This window comes from Gorilla gorilla, chromosome 22 (genome assembly GCF_029281585.2).
Source record: "Gorilla gorilla gorilla isolate KB3781 chromosome 22, NHGRI_mGorGor1-v2.1_pri, whole genome shotgun sequence".
Lineage (NCBI taxonomy): Eukaryota > Metazoa > Chordata > Mammalia > Primates > Hominidae > Gorilla > Gorilla gorilla.
The window spans coordinates 33,850,972-33,869,531 of NC_073246.2; the positions used below are offsets into that span (position 1 = coordinate 33,850,972).

General features: G+C 44.3%; 1 protein-coding gene across 2 annotated transcripts in view; it reads left to right on the top strand.

Moving 5' to 3' along the window:
• HUNK (hormonally up-regulated Neu-associated kinase) overlaps window positions 1-18,560 on the top strand; it is a 134,940-nt gene that overhangs the window by 87,482 nt on the left and 28,898 nt on the right. For both annotated transcript variants that reach the window (XM_055373983.2, XM_031005280.3), the window contains exons 5-6: window positions 4,173-4,300; window positions 13,596-13,731. In XM_055373983.2, coding sequence (XP_055229958.1) covers window positions 4,173-4,300; window positions 13,596-13,731 — 264 coding nt within the window. The remainder of the gene's footprint in view (window positions 1-4,172; window positions 4,301-13,595; window positions 13,732-18,560) is intronic.

Genomic DNA, 18,560 nt, shown 5'->3' on the forward strand with positions numbered 1-18,560 from the left:
ATTTTTTGAGTACGCATCAGAAGCACCTAGAGGGCTTGCAAAAACACTGCAGAGTTTCTGATTCCAGAGATGTGCAGTGGCATCCAGGAACGTGCGTTTTCTTTCTTTTTCTTTTTTTTTTTTTTTAAGAGTCAGGGTCTTGCTCTGTTGCCCAAGCTGGAGTGCAGTGGCACACTTACATCTCACTGCAGCCCCAACCTCCTGGGCTCAAGTGATCCTCACAACTCAGCCTCCCAAGTAGTTGGGACTTACAGGCGCATGCCACCATGCCTGGCTAATTTTGGTATTTTTTGTAGAAATGGGGTCTCACCATGTTGCCCGCCCAGGCTGATCTCAAACTCCTGAGCTCAAGAGAGCCGCCCGCCTCAGCCTCCCAAATTGCTGGAATTACAGGTGTGAGCCATTGCGCCTGGCTGAATGTGCATTTTCAACAAGTTCTCAGGTAGTGCTGATGCCACTGGTCTGAGGACGAACCACACGCTATTCCAGTCATCAGGAGACTTTCCACTGACAGAAGCACAGATGCATCACTGACACATTAAGTCCACCTCTGCTTCCTTCTCATTAGGCTATGACAATAAAAGTGATTTTTTTTTTTTTTTGGCAAAAATAGTGCATTGGTAAAGAAATACCAAAGCGGGGCCAGGCATGGTGGCTCACGCCTGTAATCCCAGCACTTTGGGAGGCCGAGACAGGCGGATCACAAGGTCAGGAGATCGAGACCATCCTGGCTAACACAGTGAAACCCCGTCTCTACGAAAAAAAAAAAAAAATAGCCAGGCCTGGTGGCGGGTGCCTGTAGTCCCAGCTACTCAGGAGGCTGAGGCAGGAGAATGGCGTGAACCCGGGAGGTGGAGCTTGCAGTGAGCTGAGATCGCGCCACTCTACTCCAGCCTGGGCGATGGAGCGAGACTCCGTCTCAAAAAAAAAAAAAAAAAGAAATACCAAAGCAGGCACTGAAATTGGGTGTGTGTGGTGGAGGGTGTTCTTAGTTATATGGTGGTCATCCAATGCCTCTGGTTATGCTTTGTGAAATGTTTTAGTCAATTGCCAAAAAGAAAATAAAAATTAGAACTGTTGCACCTGTGAGGATGTGTCTGTGTACCTCAGTTTGAGAAACGCTGCATGAGTTAGGCATTATGAAGCACTTACTGCAGAAAAAAATGATATTGTATAAGTAGCAGGCTCTTCAGCTTTAGGTGTGAATGTTAGAGCCAAGATTAGGCACTCAGAGGTGGTGAGCAGGGACAGAATCTTGGTTTTGTTTTTTCCTCCCCTTAACTCAATTCACTCCAACTCTGTTGAAATATGAGGTCTTTGCTATGTAGCATGGAAACGTTGAAGCTCATTAACTGCATGAACCTGCTGGTGTGTATTCAGGGCAGAGGACTGGGTTGTTGAGGAGACTCTCAAGCATGTCAAATAAAGCACAGGCAAAAGCCCTGAGGTCCCAGCCTGGGGAAGACCCAGAAGGGTGGGAGGATCCTGGTTCCAGTTTTCAAAGATGTGAAGTGCTGATCATGGAAGAGCAACTGGTCTTGTTCCACAACCAATGAATAGAAGATGTAGACATTGGCTTAGTCTTGGAAAGCTTTATTTTTGCATAGAATCGCCCTGGATGGAACAGGCTGGCTCAGAAGCATTGGGAACAGCTTGTCTCAGAGGCTGTTCAGTGGTCCCTAGCAACAACTTTGTGGGATGTGCCAGAAGGTTTCCATCCATAAAAGCCATGTGTCCAAGTCCTCTTTGTATGCAAAACTCTACAATTTTGGGACCCTTTTAGCATTCCTTCTTACCGATCTCCAAGAATTTTTCGAAGCAAGAATGTTTAGCTCTACCTCAAACATACTCAAAGTGCAGCATTGCATAGTACGTTCTCAAACATATCACTAGCCCTGATACTCCTTCCCTGCACCCCTAACCTGTCTCTCCTCCTCAGCCTCCTCAGTACCATTCTGTTACCACCATTGGTCCTGCATTCTGAGTTTGCCACCTGGCACGTGCCCTTCAAATGTCTCCACTGCGTCTTTGCCTTTCCTTTTCTGTTGCGTGCCATCATTCTGATTCCGATTTTAACAGCAACCTGCTGATTTCCTGCCATAGTTTCCTACTTTCCATTCTGAGCCCCTTTAATCCACTTATACAATATAACTACTCCCTGAATTATTTGGTCATACCACTTGTATCTGCCGAACCCCTTTTCCTCCCCTGGGGTATGTTTTCCACTAAACACACACAGGGAAATGCCACCCAAATAGCTCTATGTGTGCCTTGTTCATTCTTGTTTCCATTTCTTTGTTTATGCACTTTTTATCTCTCCATCCATACAACCAGCCAGCCAAAGATACATGAGCTCATACACATGCAGTCACTACCTGTGCGGCACGTTCCCTCTTCATGTACCTGTTTCTAAGTTCTCAGTCTCCCTTCATTGAATTCCTCTTGTGGTCAAAAGTGGTGCAATTCAGCATTTTCTTATTCCTTTTGCACTCATCACCGCTTGAAAGGACTGTGCTCATCTATTTGCACGTTGCTTGCCTGTCTTCTTCCCCACTCAAAACCCAAGAGGGCAGGTCTTTCTCTGGTCCCCAGTACCCAGCACCTATAGTCTTGCCTGGGGCAGAGAGCCATCCAGCAAGTATTTGTGGAATGGATGTTTATGCATCTGTCCCCCTAACTCCACTGTGAGTTTGGAACTAACTCCACTGTGAGTGGGAACCAGGTCTTACTATATGTCTGAAATTTGCGAATGATTTCTAGCGGGAGCCGTGGGCTCCAGTACCTGTCATTATCTGAAATGCCATAATTCAGAGGTGCCTCTGTGGAATTGGGCCTCGAGGGTCTTAATTTCAATCAGTCTCATTGGATTTGTTTTGACTGGAAATCTTAGTGCCTGTTTTTAAAGTATATTCCCTTGGGCGCTTTTCAACACTTGAGACCTCTTGGTAGGCAGGCATTTCATCCCCATCAGGAAATCTCATCAAAATGATATTAGATTTACACATCAAGAAAATAAAGATCCTCTAAGAAGATGTTTGTATTCTGTAGATTGGCTTTGGATAGGTGCAGTTAAGCTTACTCAGAAGGTATTTCAACCACATCTGAGATGTTGGATTGGGGCCAGGTGGCAGAATCTCACAATAAACAATAAAAAAATCAGGGCAGGAAGGAAGGGGACCTCCCCAGAAATTTCTGTAGTTACAAGCCAAGGCAAAATTTAAGAGTAGAGCAAAACGCCAGGTTTTGTTATGAGGCTTCGTTTCTGAGGGCTGAGTGGTAACCTGGCTCACAGTTTGGCTGTGACTGGAGCTTCCACTGTAGGGGGCTTTTCCTGTATTTTTTGGTCAGCCTTTTCCAGGTACCACCTTGTAAGCCATCCTTGGAAAACCACATAATGGCAGTACTACTCTTAATTGAAGTCCCTGACGTCTCCCAGGTGCTTCTTACATTGCTTGGTCTGGGCCTCCTTGCTGTTGACTTCTTCCTGCCATAACATTCGGAGAGAGCAGAGGGCCATGGTTCCCCTCCTCAGGAGGTGGCTCCTGATGCTCTTGAAACTCCTGCTTTTCTCTGTGGTCCCCTTCCGGGTCTTCACATTCAAGTGCTCTCACCCAAGACTTTCTTTCTTTCTTTCTTTTTTTTTGAGACGGAATTTCACTCTTGACGCTCAGGCTGGAGTGCAATGGCGTGATCTTGGCTCAGTGCAATGTCCGCCTCCTGGGTTCAAGTGATTCTCCTGCCTCAGCCTCCCCAGTAGCTGGGATTACAGGCGCCCGCCACCACGCCTGGCTAATTTTTGTATTTTTAGTAGAGATGGGTGCCAGGGTGTGCGGGGGCTTCATGCACAGCCTGTAGCACAGCAGCGAGATAGTGGTCCAGGCTGATGAGGCAGAGATTGAGGATGGAGGTGCTACACAGGCTGGTCTCGAACTCCTGACCTCAGATGATCCACCTCCCAAAGTGCTGGGATTACAGGCATGAGCCACCACGTCCGACCTCACCCAACTCTTTCAACATGACACTGAGCATTCTACAAAGATGACTTTGAAGAGGGCCTGTTGAGGTTGGCATGGAAGCAGCAGCTCCCACGCTTCAGTGAAGCCCGTGTCCCCAGTGTCTTCCCCTCCCCAGGGGACCTGACTCCGCTTTCATGTGTATGTCTCTCTTTTCAGAGGTGTGAACATGTATGCCATGTTGACCGGGACGCTGCCTTTCACGGTGGAGCCTTTCAGCCTGAGGGCTTTGTACCAGAAGATGGTGGACAAAGAAATGAACCCCCTCCCCACTCAGCTCTCCACAGGTAATGCACCTGCTGCTCTAGATCACGGTTCAGGACTGCTGTTGTGACCAGTTCGGGTCTAGCTGTGAAACAGTATTTGTTTTGCAGTAATGGTGTTATGTCTATCCCATGGTTATAAGTTTCTTTCTAGTGTTAAATAGAAGTGTCAAGGGGTGGTTGGGTTTCCCATCTCTCAATGGCCACTCATGCCTTTCACCTGTATCCTTTCCTGTTCTGTTCTAATTCTGAACCCCTAACTTCTCCTTCCTCCTTCTGCACAAAACACGTAGATCCAAAGGATCTGATATTCTCCATTTAAAAAAATAATTGCAGGCTTGATTGTTTTAAAACTTACCATCTTATGATGCTGACTTGGAAAAGAGGGTTTATGGTCGCATTTCCAATATGGCTTCTTTCTGCAATTACTGTCAAGAAATGTTTGTTGCATTCAAGTTGGGGCTGTGATTTGTTTTGTGAGTTGAGGTTTTGAGCCTGTTCAAAAGCTTTTAAATATATAGAGGTTAAGTTACTTGATTGGACTGAATCATCAGGTGTGTTTGAAAAGTTCTCTCAAGCTTTAGCTGGTTCACATTTCAGTAAACAGTTTGTATTAAGGTTTGGTTTCAGATCCAGTAAATCAGTACAATTTGTTCTTTTGTTTGGTTCACAATTCAAGTCCTGGCCTTGGCTTGGCTTTGATGAGCATTTAATTGGCTCCTTAGAATAAACTCAGCTTCACTAAGATAAGGCTTTTGACCAAAGAAGAAAGCAGTTATTTAACTGCAACTTATGATACTTAGCGATAGTTAAAATACAGCATTTTATTCTACTACTGTTATGCATTTTTCTTCTGAGTTTAAAAGCATGCATGAAGCTGACCCAGAATTTATCTTGCCAAGTGGAATCCAAGTGGAGACACGTTCTTGTATGCAATTACCTAATTCAGCCCATACTGTCACCTCAAGGGAGGGGAGAATCTCTGGAGGCTTGAAAGCAAAGGAGGCATTAAGTCCTTGGGAAGATGAGTTACAGCTCTGTCATTATACAAGAAATATTTTTGCACTGAGAGTTATAACTCTTGGAGTTAGAAAATGTGCAAAATGTCAAACCAATTGTCATATTTAAGTTTTAGAGCTTTCAGAAATGTTGAAAGTGCGGCAGAGCACTCCGAGGTGTGCCCATTCATTCATTCATTCCATATTTCATACTCATTAGCTTATTCCATGAATATGTATTGTGCACCAATTATGTGCTAGGTGTGTTCTAGATTAAGCAAGACAGAGAACAAACCAGTCTCTACCCTTATAAAGCTTATATATCAGCAGGGGAGGCTAAAAATAAATAAATGGGTAATAAACATGTGTGGTATTTGGTAATGTTAAGTGCTCTAAAGAAAGTAAAATAAATTGGGACAAGGGGATAGAGAGTAAAAAGGTTTTTTTTTTAACAAATAAGATTATTTTAAAAACTTTTCATTGTGACGTAATTGTAGATGCACACACAATTGCTAGAAATAATACAAAGAGATCCAAATAGCCTTCATCCAGTATACTAGTCCATTCTCATGCTGCTAATAAAGACATACCCGAGACTGGGTAATTTATAAAGGAAAGAGGTTTAATAGACTCACAGTTCCACATGGCTGGGGAGGCCTCACAATCATGGTGGAATATGAAGGAAGAGCAAAGGGACATCTTAGATGGTGGCAGGGAAGAGCGCTTGTGCAGGGGAAATCCTATTTATAAAACCATCAGATCTCGTGAGACTTATTCACTACCATGAGAACAGCATGAACTGCCTCCATGATTCAGTTATCTCCACCTGGCCCCGCCCTTGACGTGTGGGGATTATTACAATTCAAGGTGAGATTTGGGTCGGGACACAGCCAAACCATATCACCCAGTTTCCCCCAATAGTAATATATTGTATAACTGTGGTATAATATCACCACTGGGAAATTAACATTGATAAAACCCATTGACCTTGTTCAGATTTCACAAGTTTTATGTACACTCATGTGTGTTGCTGTATATTAGTTCTATGGAGTTTTTTCACATGAGTAATTTGTGTGACAGCCACCACAGTCAAGATGCAAGACAGTTCCCTCACAAGGATCCCTCGTGCTGCTCCTCTGTAGCCACAGCTACCTTCCTTCCTCCTGCTCTCCCTAAGCCCTGTCAGCCACTACCCTGTATCATCTATAATTTTGTCATTTCAAAAATGCTATATGTAAATCACTTTTTTTCCCACTCAGCATAATTCCCTTGAGATAATCTGAGCTGTTTTTTTTTTTATTGGTGAGTAGTATCTCCTGGTGTGGATATACCACAGTTTGTTTCACCATTTACCCACTGAAGGACCGTTGAGTTGTTTCCAGTTTGGGGCTATTATGAATAAAGATGCTGTGAACATTCATGTTTAAGTTTTTCTGAGAATATGGTTTCATTTCTCTGGGACAAATGCCCAAGAGTGAAATTGCTGGGTTGGGTAGTAAGCACGTATTTAGTTTTGTAAGAAACTGCCAAGCCTCTTTTTCAGAGTGGCTGGACCATTTTGCATTCCCACTGGCAATATGTGCATGATCTCTGCATCCTTGCCAGCATTTGATGCTATTATTATTTTTTATTTTAGTTATTCTGATAGGGGTCTAATAATATCTCATTGCAGTACAAATAAGATGTGATGTTTCCAAATAGATGCAGTCTTTCAAAGCAGTCTTTGTAGGGGTTATATAGTCATAAATATTGCCATCTCTCAGAGTGATTCCAAAGTTTCTTTGAGGGTTCAGAGCCTGTTTTATTCAAATGACCCATAACAAAGGACAAAAGGAGGATGAATGTACCCCCACAGTGGGGAAAGGCAGACAGTGCTCTCTTTGAACCCGATGACAGCCTGAGGAGCTGGAGAACTGCTGATCTGCTGCCATTTCATTGTATTAGTCAGAATAGACCAGGTTATGCTGCAGTAACAATCAGCCCCCAAGTCTTAGTGGCTCAGGACCACAAAGGTTTATTTCTCAGTCATGCTACATCTCAATTGAGAGCTGGATCAAACATTGAAAGGTGCTGCCCAGCCAAGGGCCCAAGGCTGATGGAGCAGCCACCACTTCCAACATTTCTGGTTCATGCAGAGGGAGAAAGGGAAAGAGAAAGAGAAGCTCTTCGCCAGCAATTAAATCTTCCACCAATCTTCCAGTTGTAAGTGGAAGCTTTCTAAAACATGGCATGCGGCTTCACCCAACTAAAGAGAATGGGGCAGTGCAACCTTACCATGTGCGTTGAAAGTGAAAAGCCAGAAATATTTGTTGATTAGCATTAGCATGAGCCCCACACAGCTGTGGGAAAAGGAGCAGACAAGCGCAGGTAGGTTAATAACACAAGAAAATCAATCTCATTGCTTCAGAACCATACCTTGTTTTTACTTTCAATAATATTACACAGTCTTAGGCTGGGCTCTAAGTGTTTTTTGTGAAAATTAAATTTAACCTTAAAGAAGCAAGAGTTGCAGTTCTGAAGATGTTAAAAAATGGTCCAAAGTTAGTCCCAAAGGAGACATATTAAAAATGTTCCCAGCAATTTCAGCATCACTGGAATTGCTTTCCAACCTTGCATAGCTCCTGCGTTGAGCAGACAGCTTTGCCTTGGCCTTAAGCTCTGTGTGTGCTTGTTAAAGATCTTCACATTCCTACAGGACTTTGTTGTCTTGACTTGTCAAGCATGAATTGCATTTCTATATCTGATTTTCTAATTAGGGAATCTGATGCTCTCCCCATCTTCTCCTTTTTAAAATAACTATTGGGATATAGAAATATCTTTTTTCAACTAGGATTGAAATCCTTTGAGCCAGGTGTCAAGTGAGGTGTTTGCACATGATAGACACTCAGGGAATCTAGGTTGCTGACTCTGGTGTTAATGTGTCTGTGTGACCTGGAAAGGTGGCCCATAGATTATTTTGATTACTCAGGATTGGGAATTGTCCTGACCCAGTAGGGCCCAGAGCAGTGCACCAGCTGCTGAGGCAGCCCAGGGCATCTTATCTTGTTCATAGAGTGAATGTCTTCAGGTTTGAGGATCAGCTGTTGCCCTTCTGACAGCCTCCCATTTTTTCAATCCTTTGCACCCCACTAAGTTTATCTCCTCTCCCTTCCAACCAGCCTGGCCCTGCTTATATCCAAAAATACTAGTTTACCAGTAACATGAGTAGCTGCCACTTATTGATTAATCCTTTGTAGGTGTTTTTCATGTGGTGTTGTTTTTATACAATCCTGCAAGGTAAGTCCCTGTTTACCAGTGAGGAAATTGAGTCTCAGAGAGATTAAGTCAGCTTGACTGAAAACCTAGATTTTCCTACCATGCTGTGTTATTTCACTCTTCTCTGATTTTATTTAGTATAAGACGCACCCCCCCTACAAAAAGTTGGAGGTATTATCTATTGTCTCTATGGCCTTATGTTTTGAGTAATGTCAATCCAAATAGAAAATATGCCAGTTTTATTGTGTTTCACTAATGCACATCTTTATTAATTGGATGACTCTGTCATTCATATTTGTTTTTGTTTTTGTCTAAGACAAGGTTTCACTGTGTCATCCTGGCTGGAGTGCAGTGGCACAATCATGGCTCCCTGCAGCCTCAGCCTCCGAAACCAAGCAGTCTTCCCACCTCAGCCTCCCAAGTAGCTGGGACTGCAGGCGCATGCCACCATGCCCAGCTAATGTTTTTTTGGTGGGGGGTGTATTTTTTATAGAGAGAGGGTCTCCCTATGTTGCTCAAGCTGGTCTTGAACTCCTGGGCTCAAGCAATCCTCCTGTGTTGGACTCTCAAACTGCTGGGGTTACAGGCATGAGCTACTGCACCTGGCCCTGTCACTCATATATGTAATGATCATATCTATTAATTCTTCTGCTCTTTTTAAAGATTAAGTTGGAAGAATTTTTACCAAACTTGAGTTGAAAACAGCATTATTGCCCTTGTGAATCCACAGAACATGCTTCCAAAGAACTGCCCTTCATTCATCTCTGTCATGCCGTTTGCAAACTTAAGCTTCGAGGGCCTTTCTAAGTCTCTCTTCTACACACTTTCTTTTTGCTTGTTGGCACTTGTATGTCACAGAGTAGAGAATGCCTTTTATGGCTGAGCAATTTTTCAGACTGTTACCTTTTCATCACTACACCTCAACACTAGCATTTATAATACATTCCAAGCAGTCACTTCAGGTTATGATGGTTTTGTGCTGTGAATTGTCCAAAGTCAAACTGGAGGAGAAGCGTTAGCTTTTATGAGGGTTGAGTCGGTGCTGATTACGATGTCCAAGAAGGCATGATGATCAGATTATCAAATAATTCTTTAGCTTGGGAAGTGATGAGGAGGGAGCTTCAAGTGGGGAGGGGTCTCTATTTGCATCTATCAGGCTACACCAATGTGAAAAGTCTGATGACAGACCTGCAGCCCTTTCACCTGGTACAGTGTTCAGGTGCTCACACAAGCCAGTCCAGACTTTGGAAAGCTGATGGTTCGTGAAAGAAAGTGGGTTTTGCGATGGAGGAAGGTGTGCTGTGTGTTACGTTGAGCAGGGTGGTACTATTTTTCCAGGCTTGAGTGGAGAACCTAAGTGTTATCTCAGAGGGGTGGAGGGTGGCGTGTGGCCTGTGGCCATGCCTGGCATGGCTTTCCAGGATGGTGAGGAATATTTTAATCTCTTTTGCTCATAAGGCAGGGGTTTTCAGGACCCTAAAACAAACTTCAAAGAGCTCTAAGGATATTCTCAAAGTCCTTTTTGGATAGTAATGCAATGTCTGTGACGTCCAAAGGAAGAAAATTCGTCAGCGGAGATTTGAACTAAAATTACTTGTGCTCATCAGCAGTTTTTGAAGATGCAGAGTGCTCAGTTATGAAAATAGAACAAAAATGCACATCTAGTTTGTCCTTAGCACTTCTGGTTCATCATACTTTGAAAAAGCCTGGCCTGTTGCCCAAGTCTTTTGAGGCAACCCTGGGTTGTTGCCCAAGTCCTTTGAGGGTAAGCAACAGCAATGTCTCAGAAAACATTAACTCAACAGCCCACCCGCTCCGATTCATTGAGCCCTCATGTTTTTCATCTGACCAATAGATGCCCCCAGTTAAGATCTAAATGACTCTTCCAATGCAGGGGTGTTAAGGGAAGGGAGATAGACATTCTGAAAAGCAGAGATCTGTTTGATTTTCGGGTTATTATAGAACATGGATGGAGCTGGAGGCCATCATCCTTAGCAAACTAACACAGGAACAGAAAACCAAATACCGCATGTTCTCACTTATAAGTGGGAGCTAAGTAATGAGAACTCATGGACACAAAGAGTGGAACAATAGACGCTGGGGTCTACTTGAGGGTGGAGGGTGGAAGGAGAGAGAGGAGCAAAAAAAAAAAAAATCTATTGGGTACTAGGATTAGTACCTGGGTGATGAAATAATCTGTACAACAAACTCCCATGACATGAGTTTACCTACATAGCAAACCTGCACATGTACCCCCGAACCTAAAGTAAAAGTTAAAAAAAGAATTTTTTTTAAAGTACGTTGTTGGAAAGTTTTAGCTGAGTATCCAGCGATAACACTTACAGTGGTAAATGTACCTCATGGCCTCTACACATGCATTTCTACCCACCCCACTGTTCTTTGTTTTTCTTTTCTTTTTTTTTTTTTTAAATTTTGAGACGGATTCTCTCTCTGTTACCCAGGCTGGAGGGCAGTGGCGTGATCTCAGCTCACTGCAAACTCTGCCTCCTGAGTTCAAGCAATTCTACCACCTCAGCCTCCCGAGTAGCTGGGATTACAGGCATGCACCACCACGCCCAGCTAATTTTTGTATTTTTAGTAGAGACGGGGTTTCGCCATGTTGGTCAGGCTGGTCTTGAACTCCTGACCTCAGGTGATCCACTCACCTCGTCCTCCCAAAGTGCTGGGATTACAGTTGTGAGCCACTGCTCCTGGCATATTTCCTTTTTTCAAAATTTCAGTACGTATTTGAGGAACAGGTGGTGTTTGGTTACGTGGATAAGTTCCTTAGTGGCGATTTCTGAGATTTGGGTGCATCCATCGCCTGAGCAGTGTACACTGTACCCAGTGTGTAGTCTATTATCCCCTGCCCCTCTCCTACCCTTCCCTCCAAGTCCCCAAAGTCTATTGTATCATTCTTATGCCTTTGCACCTTCATAGCTTAGCTCCCACTTACAAGTGAGAATACATAATGTTTGGTTTTTCCATTCCTGGGTTACTTCACTTAGAATAATGGTCTCCAACTCCATCCAGGTTGCTGCGAATGCCATTAGTTTGTTCCTTTTTATGACTGAGTAGTATTCCTTGGTGTTTATATATATGACATGTATATATATGTCACATTTTCTTTATCCACTTGTTGATGGGAATTTGGGCTGGTTCCATATTTTTGCAATTGTGAATTGTGCTGCTATAAACATGTGTGCAAGTGTCTTTTTCATGTAATGACCTATTTTCCTTTGGGTAGATATCCAGTAGAGACTACCCACTATTGAAAGGGAGATGACCTGGTAACCTCTTCAACAGTATGGGAACCCACCCTGGTGGTGGGTTGACCATGGAGGTTGACCTGGCTGCATGACCTAGCAAAGATTGTTTCTCTTGAGTTGATTCTGGCATCACAACTGGCCCCTTTTTTGATGGCCTCATTTTTACTCTGCAGAAAATGAGTTGACAAAAGGCTCAGCATTTCCTCAAGAACAATGTTCAAATGACAACTTAAAGCTTTTGAGAAAGTAAGACATTTTATGACTTCTCCTTGCAAAGAAGATTACCTTAGAAAACTGAAAAAATAACTTTGAAGAGAAGGTTAGAAAAATCGGGGGACCAAGCACATTATTATTTTCTGGGATCTATTATTTGGTATGTTGGAAATCAAGTACAAAGCTGCGTAAAAGAATTCTTTATATTGCAAAAACATTACAGCAATACTTTGTAAAATAAGGGCTATAGCATAAGAAAATATCACAGTCCCACAACTCAAGCAAGACAGACCATCTGCATTTTGAAGTCATCCCTGACATTCTTTGCCCATATGTGGGTATGCTGTATATTCTCCTGCTGAACAATTTTGCAGCCTTAGAAGAGCCTTCTTCATGGGTTGGGTGTGGTGGCTTACACACTTAATCCCAACACTTTGGGAGGCTGAGGCAGGAGGATCGCTTGAGCTCAGGGGTTTGAGACCAGCCTGGGCAACATGGCAAAACCCCATCTCTACCAAAAAAATAAAAAAGTATCCAGGCGTGATGGTGCATGCCTGTAGTCTCACCTACTTGGAAGGCTGAGGTGGGAAGGTCACCTGAGCCAGAGAGATCAAGGCTGCAGTGAGCCATGATGGCACAACTGCACTCCAGCCTGGGCGACAGTGTGAGACTCTGTCTCCAAAATGTAAAAAATAATGAATAAAATAAATACAAAATAAAAGGCTTCGTGTGCATTATAAACGCATTTTTGCCTCTCATACAGTTGTTTCCATTGTTATAATCTTAAAGGATGCAAATGTTCTGCTTAGAGATGAATTAGCTTCTTCTCTCCAGTGCTTGAATGGACAACAAGTGCTCTGTAAATATTTGTGAAATGAAAGGAAACCCAGGGCATTTAAAACATTATTTTTGGCCAGGCGCGGTGGCTCAGGCCTATAATCCCAGCACTTTGGGAGGCCGAGGCAGGGAGGTGGGCGGCGGTGCGGAATGGCTTTAAAGGAAAGGATCAGAAAGCAGGACTTCTCTGGCCCCTTGAGACTCTGAGTGTCCTGTGGTGCCCAGTTGAGAGGTCTAACTTAGGATGCCTGTACGCTTCTGGCTTCTCCCTGAGTGCTCAAAAACCTACCTTGCGAGCAGGCATTTTCTGTTTATTTTCTTTCATTCCTACAAGCCTGTCAATAGAGCATCTCTTTGGCTCACCTATGAGCAACAAGAAAAGACCACAGGTTGTCTTGGGAAACACAGGGAATGGGGAGACCCAAACTGGTTCTTGCTGTATCATGTACCAGTTGCTCCCCTTGGACAGAGAAATTAAATTCTTTGGCTATGTGGTGTGTATTTTTTAAAGAGAGAGAGGGGGAAATGGGATTTTCCACACCCCTCCTGTCTGAAGGGAGGTGGGGCTGAAACCAAGCTCCATGAATCATTGAATTCGGAACCCTGTCCAGAGACCTAGAGAAGAGATCACCCCAGCAGTGACTCGGGATGGGCAGGCAAGGTGGCGAGTCCCCTGTGATGGTGGCTTTCACTGGTGTCTGCGTTCAGCCTGTAACATGCGTGCATTCTTTCCCAAATGTCTCCCAGGTGCCATCAGTTTCCTGCGCTCTCTCCTGGAACCGGATCCTGTGAAGAGGCCAAATATCCAGCAGGCACTGGCGAATCGCTGGCTTAATGAGAATTACACGGGCAAAGTGCCCTGTAATGTCACCTATCCCAACAGGTAATTTCATGCACCCAGAGGAACTCCTCGGGAGAGATGGGGCCTGTCCTATGAGCCCTGAGCAATTCCGGACAGAAAGCTGTCCGTGATTGAAGGAAAAGCCGCGCTCTCTCTTGGCTATCTCCCCTTCCCCCTAACACCCACATCCACACATCTACAAGAGGAAGCGTAGACAGGGCCACCATGTGCTGTTATGCCGTGTGTCCTGCAGGGGCACCTGGAGGAGAGGTGAGTGGAGGCTGATATCCAGGCTTTGAGGGTCTGTATCTTCTCAGGGGGTGCCTTTTTCTAGTTCACACAAAGGGACCTTTGAGACTAGCTGTGGCCCGAGTGTGTGTGTGTGTGTGTGTGTGTGTGTGTGAGAGAGAGTGTCTATGTCTGCTTGGGTCTCCATGTGCAAGGGTGTTGTGTCTGTGTGTGTGTAAATTTGTGTGTGTGTGTGTGTGTATGTCTTTGTTTTGTTTTTTTGATACATAGTGTGGCTCTGTCACCCAGGCTGGAGTGCAGTGGCGTAATCTCAGCTCACTGCAACCTCTGCCTCCTGGTTTCAAGCGATTCTTATGCCTCAGCCTCCTGAGGAGCTGGGATTACAGGCACGTGCCACCACACCAGGCTAATTTTGTATTTTTAGTAGAGACGGGGTTTCACCATCTTGGCCAGGCTGCTCTTGAACTCCTGACCTCAAGTGATCCGCCTGCCTCGGCCTCCCAAAGTGCTGGGATTTCATGTGTGAGCCAACGTGCCCGGCCAGTCCTTGTGTTGTGAGTGTGTTTGCGTGTGTGTGATCAGCTCATGAGCCCACCTGCCAACATCAAACAGAAACATGGGATCGCCCCTCCCTTTCCAAACCACCCTTAGATACCTTCTTCTGCCTTGTTCTTGATGTTTATTTCAGCCCTAAGACCCCTGCCTTAAAATGTGGGAGGCAGGAAGGAAAGGCATAGGAGTCATTCGTTTTAGGCCGGGTGTCCCTATGGACTTTCCGTGAAGGCTTCACTTTATCAGTTTCCATGAGGAGGGTTCTTTAAGCAAAGCTTGCAGACAGGAACCCACAGCATAGGAGCACTGATGGGCTCCCTGTGCAGCCCATGCTTCTCCATGTTGGTGCGCTAACTACAGATTCAAAAACATTTCTCTTTTTTCTTTTTTTTTTTTTTTTTTTGAGACAGAACCTCACTGTCACCCAGGCTAGAGTGTAGTGGCATGATCATGGCTCACTACAGCCTCCACCTCCTGAGCTCAAGGGAGTCTCCCACCTCAGCCTCCTGAGTAGCTGTGACCACAGGCATGAGCCACCATGTCAGGCACATTTTCTATTTTTCTTCAGAGACAGGGTTTTGCCATGTTTCCCAGGCTGGTCTCAAACTCCTGGGCTCAAGTGATCCTCCTGCCTCTCAAGGTGCTGAGATTACAGGCTTGAGCCACTGCGCCCGGCCAAAAACATTTTCTTGTATATTTTTTTCTACTCATTTGTCCTATTTCTAACTAACGTGAGCGAGGGAATGAGGGCCCTTATTTTGGCTGTTTTTGAGCAAACAAGGAAACCACATGGGTTCAGTACCTTCCAAGACTGGGACCCACCTTCCTTCTTCCTTCAGACCTAGGGTGGCTTGCACATTTGACCAGGCTTGGATGAAGACAAGAGAACCACTGACCCAGAGGGGCAGACAGGAGACTGAAAGGGCAGAGAAAGGGGTGTCCTGTGTGGTCATAGGTTCAATGCCTAGGAAGGTCTAGAAACACCCACCAAGCCTTATGAAAGCAGAAGTGCTGAGTCCTTCAAAGATGATGGCCAGGCAGGGCTCTGCTTGGGATGGAAGTTCTAGAAAAACTTTAAAGGGGCGTGGGAGTCTGCATCCACACTTCAGTGCCAAATTTACACTCACCGTGCCCAGAGAGGAGGTGGTTTCACTCCGTTGCCATCTAGAATTCTAGCATTTGGCTCATAGGAGGTAATTTAAACAAAGTCTAGGTGACTTAGGTTACCAAGGGAACCTGGAAATAGATTGCTGTTTTCCAATAACAGCTCGATGTGGGCCAGGATCTGAAACAGACACCAGAAATACTACTCCAAAGCGAGGCAGGGAGCAAAGCTGAAAGGACCTTGCCTCATTATCCATACTCATGATGGAGAGCAGCACGCAGGTATGCTTTCTGTTAAAGGAGGGGGCCTTGCTGGTGGCCACATGAGTCATTAAGCTCATGTAATCACCGCCTAAATGAGCATAATCAATCCACTCAATGTGGCAGCTGTTGAAGGAAGTGGAGTTGGTGTTAGAAAGACAGTATTTCCCCTCCTTGTTGGCTGTGTCTTCATTCACAAAGAATTACGAGGCGACATCTCATTTTGTAGCTTTCCCACAGTTTGCAGACAGGCTTTGATAGATTAAAACTTATAATCTATCAAAGTTTGATAGATTAAAACTTATAATCTATCAAAGTTTGATAGATTAAAACTTATAAAACAGGATAGGCAACTCCTATCCTGTTGTTGCCAGATTATTGTAATGGTTTTTGCATTTGGACTTGGTCAGAAGCATAATGGCTGCACATGAAACTGGTTAAGTGGATTGTAAAACTGGCTGAGATCTCACATGCTAAGGAAAACAGCACTCAGTGTCTTCTGTGTGTGTAAGGCCCGTTGCTGATTTTACACTAGAGGCAAATCAGTGTTTGGTTTTTAAGCGTGGAACCAGAATTCTTTTTCTTTATCTTTATTTATTTATTTATTTATTTATTTTGAGACAGAGTCTTGATCTGTCGCCCAGGCTGGAGTGCAGTGGTGCAATCTCAGCTCACTGCAACCTCCGCCTCCTGGGATCAAGCAATTCTCCTGCCTCAGCCTCCTGAGTAGCTGGGATTAGTGCCACCACGCCCGGCTAGTTTTTGTATTTTTAGTAGAGATGAGGTTTCACCATGTTGCCCAGGCTGGTCATAAACTCCTGGCCTCAAGTGATCCACCTGCTGCAGCCTCCCAAAGTGCTGGGATTATAGGCATAAGCCACCACTGTGCCTGGCCTGGAACCAGAATTCTAGGCTGTTGGGGGAGGTACATGTTATTTACAGTGTTTATTTTGAAAAACATTTATCTTTAAGACAAAAAAATATATTTTTTATATTTATTTTTCTGGTTTTACTGGCATGTAGATAAAGGGAGTGAGAACATACAAACAGAGAAAGGGATATTTTCTTTATAAAGTATGTTTTATAGTTTCCCAACATACCTAGCCCCAGATGTATTTTAAGTGTTGTCAATATTTTTCTTTTGAGAAAGTAAGGAAAATAAAGGTCTCGTATTTTACATCACTCTTCTATAAAGCCTTCTCCTGTGAAGTCATTTCAGCCTCCAAGTTGATCTCTAAAAGCAAAGAGGGAAATGTCTTTGGAAGTAAATTTTTTATAAATAAATGTTTATGCCAGTCAGTCAACAGATGTTTGCTAGGTGCCCAGCTCCCCTCCTGATCCAGGTGCAGACTTTTTTTTTTTTTTTTTTTGAGACAAGTCTTCCTTCATAGCCCAGGCTAGAGTTCAGTGGTGCAATCACAGCTCACTGTGACCTAGAACTCCTGGGCTCGAGCGACCTTCGCGCCTCAGCTTCTATAGTAGAGGGACTACAGGCATGTGCTACCATCGCCAGCTAAGTGTTTCTATTTTTGTTGTAGAGATGGGGGTTTTTCTGTGTTGCCCAGGCTGGTCTTAAACTCCTGGCTCCAAGCAATCTCTGTGCCTCAGTCTCCTAAAGTGCTGGGTTTCAGACTTTTGTACAGAGCCAACCTTGCTGCCTCTTTCTGTCTCCCTGCAGGGGCCTGGACAGTCTCTCCACCCCTCCAGTTAGCTTTGGAACTGGTGGGAGGGGAGGAGGTCACAGGCAATACAGGACAGAGTTAGACCAAATTAGATCCATGGTATCAACATGGACTGCATGTGAATTTGCTCAATTCAAATTATATCTAGTATTCTGGAACATTGTACCATTCTCTGTGTCATCCAAACATGAAGCCATATACAGATTGGTTAAGTGGTACTGGAAAGCATCAGGTTTATGCATGGTTTATAGGAAAACATTTAAACTATTCCTCTCAGTCCAGAGTCAGTTGACCATTTACATTTTGGCAGAGCTCGTTTTTGAAGATACTGGACATAAAAGGCAGAGATGGGGTGTCTGCCCCTGTGCATACCTCTCCTTTCCATGCTGCTGACTTTTCTTCCAGAACACCCCATACCCTCGGCGGGTGCACTGCTCTTGGGATTCCCAGGTATTTCCAAACCACTGTTCCCTCTGCATTGTTTTGGTAGACCTCAAGTAGTTATTTTAATAAACAAACTTGTTATTAATACACTTTTTAAACCAGTAATCGTGCCAATCCCTCTCCCACATGTTATCTGGAATGTGTAATTTTGTGACAAACAGGAATGAGGAAGGCTGATCTCATTGTTTGTTGGGTGTGTTTTCGTTTGTTTGTTTTTTGGGACAGCACTTAGGCAAAAGTAGCGGAGGGAGAACCGATGTAGGTTACACTGACCGGTGGCAGGCAATGGTCAGGAGACCTCGTTCTGCTCTAGGAGACCTCGTTCTGCTCTTGGTGCCCCTGCCAACTGGCTGTGTGAAGTGGGCAAGTTCTCTTCTTACAGAAGAACTTGCAAAGTCTCCTCTTCTTTACAGTTATGGGGCTACCTCTCCGGGCATTATGGTTCTGAGGTTCCATCCAAATGTCTTCAGACCCCTTGACATGGAGGCTAGTGGCTCTCCAGCCAGATAACTTGCCTTCTGCTCCGATTGCCCTCTTTGTATCACTCTTTTTATTTATTTATTTATTATACTTTTATTA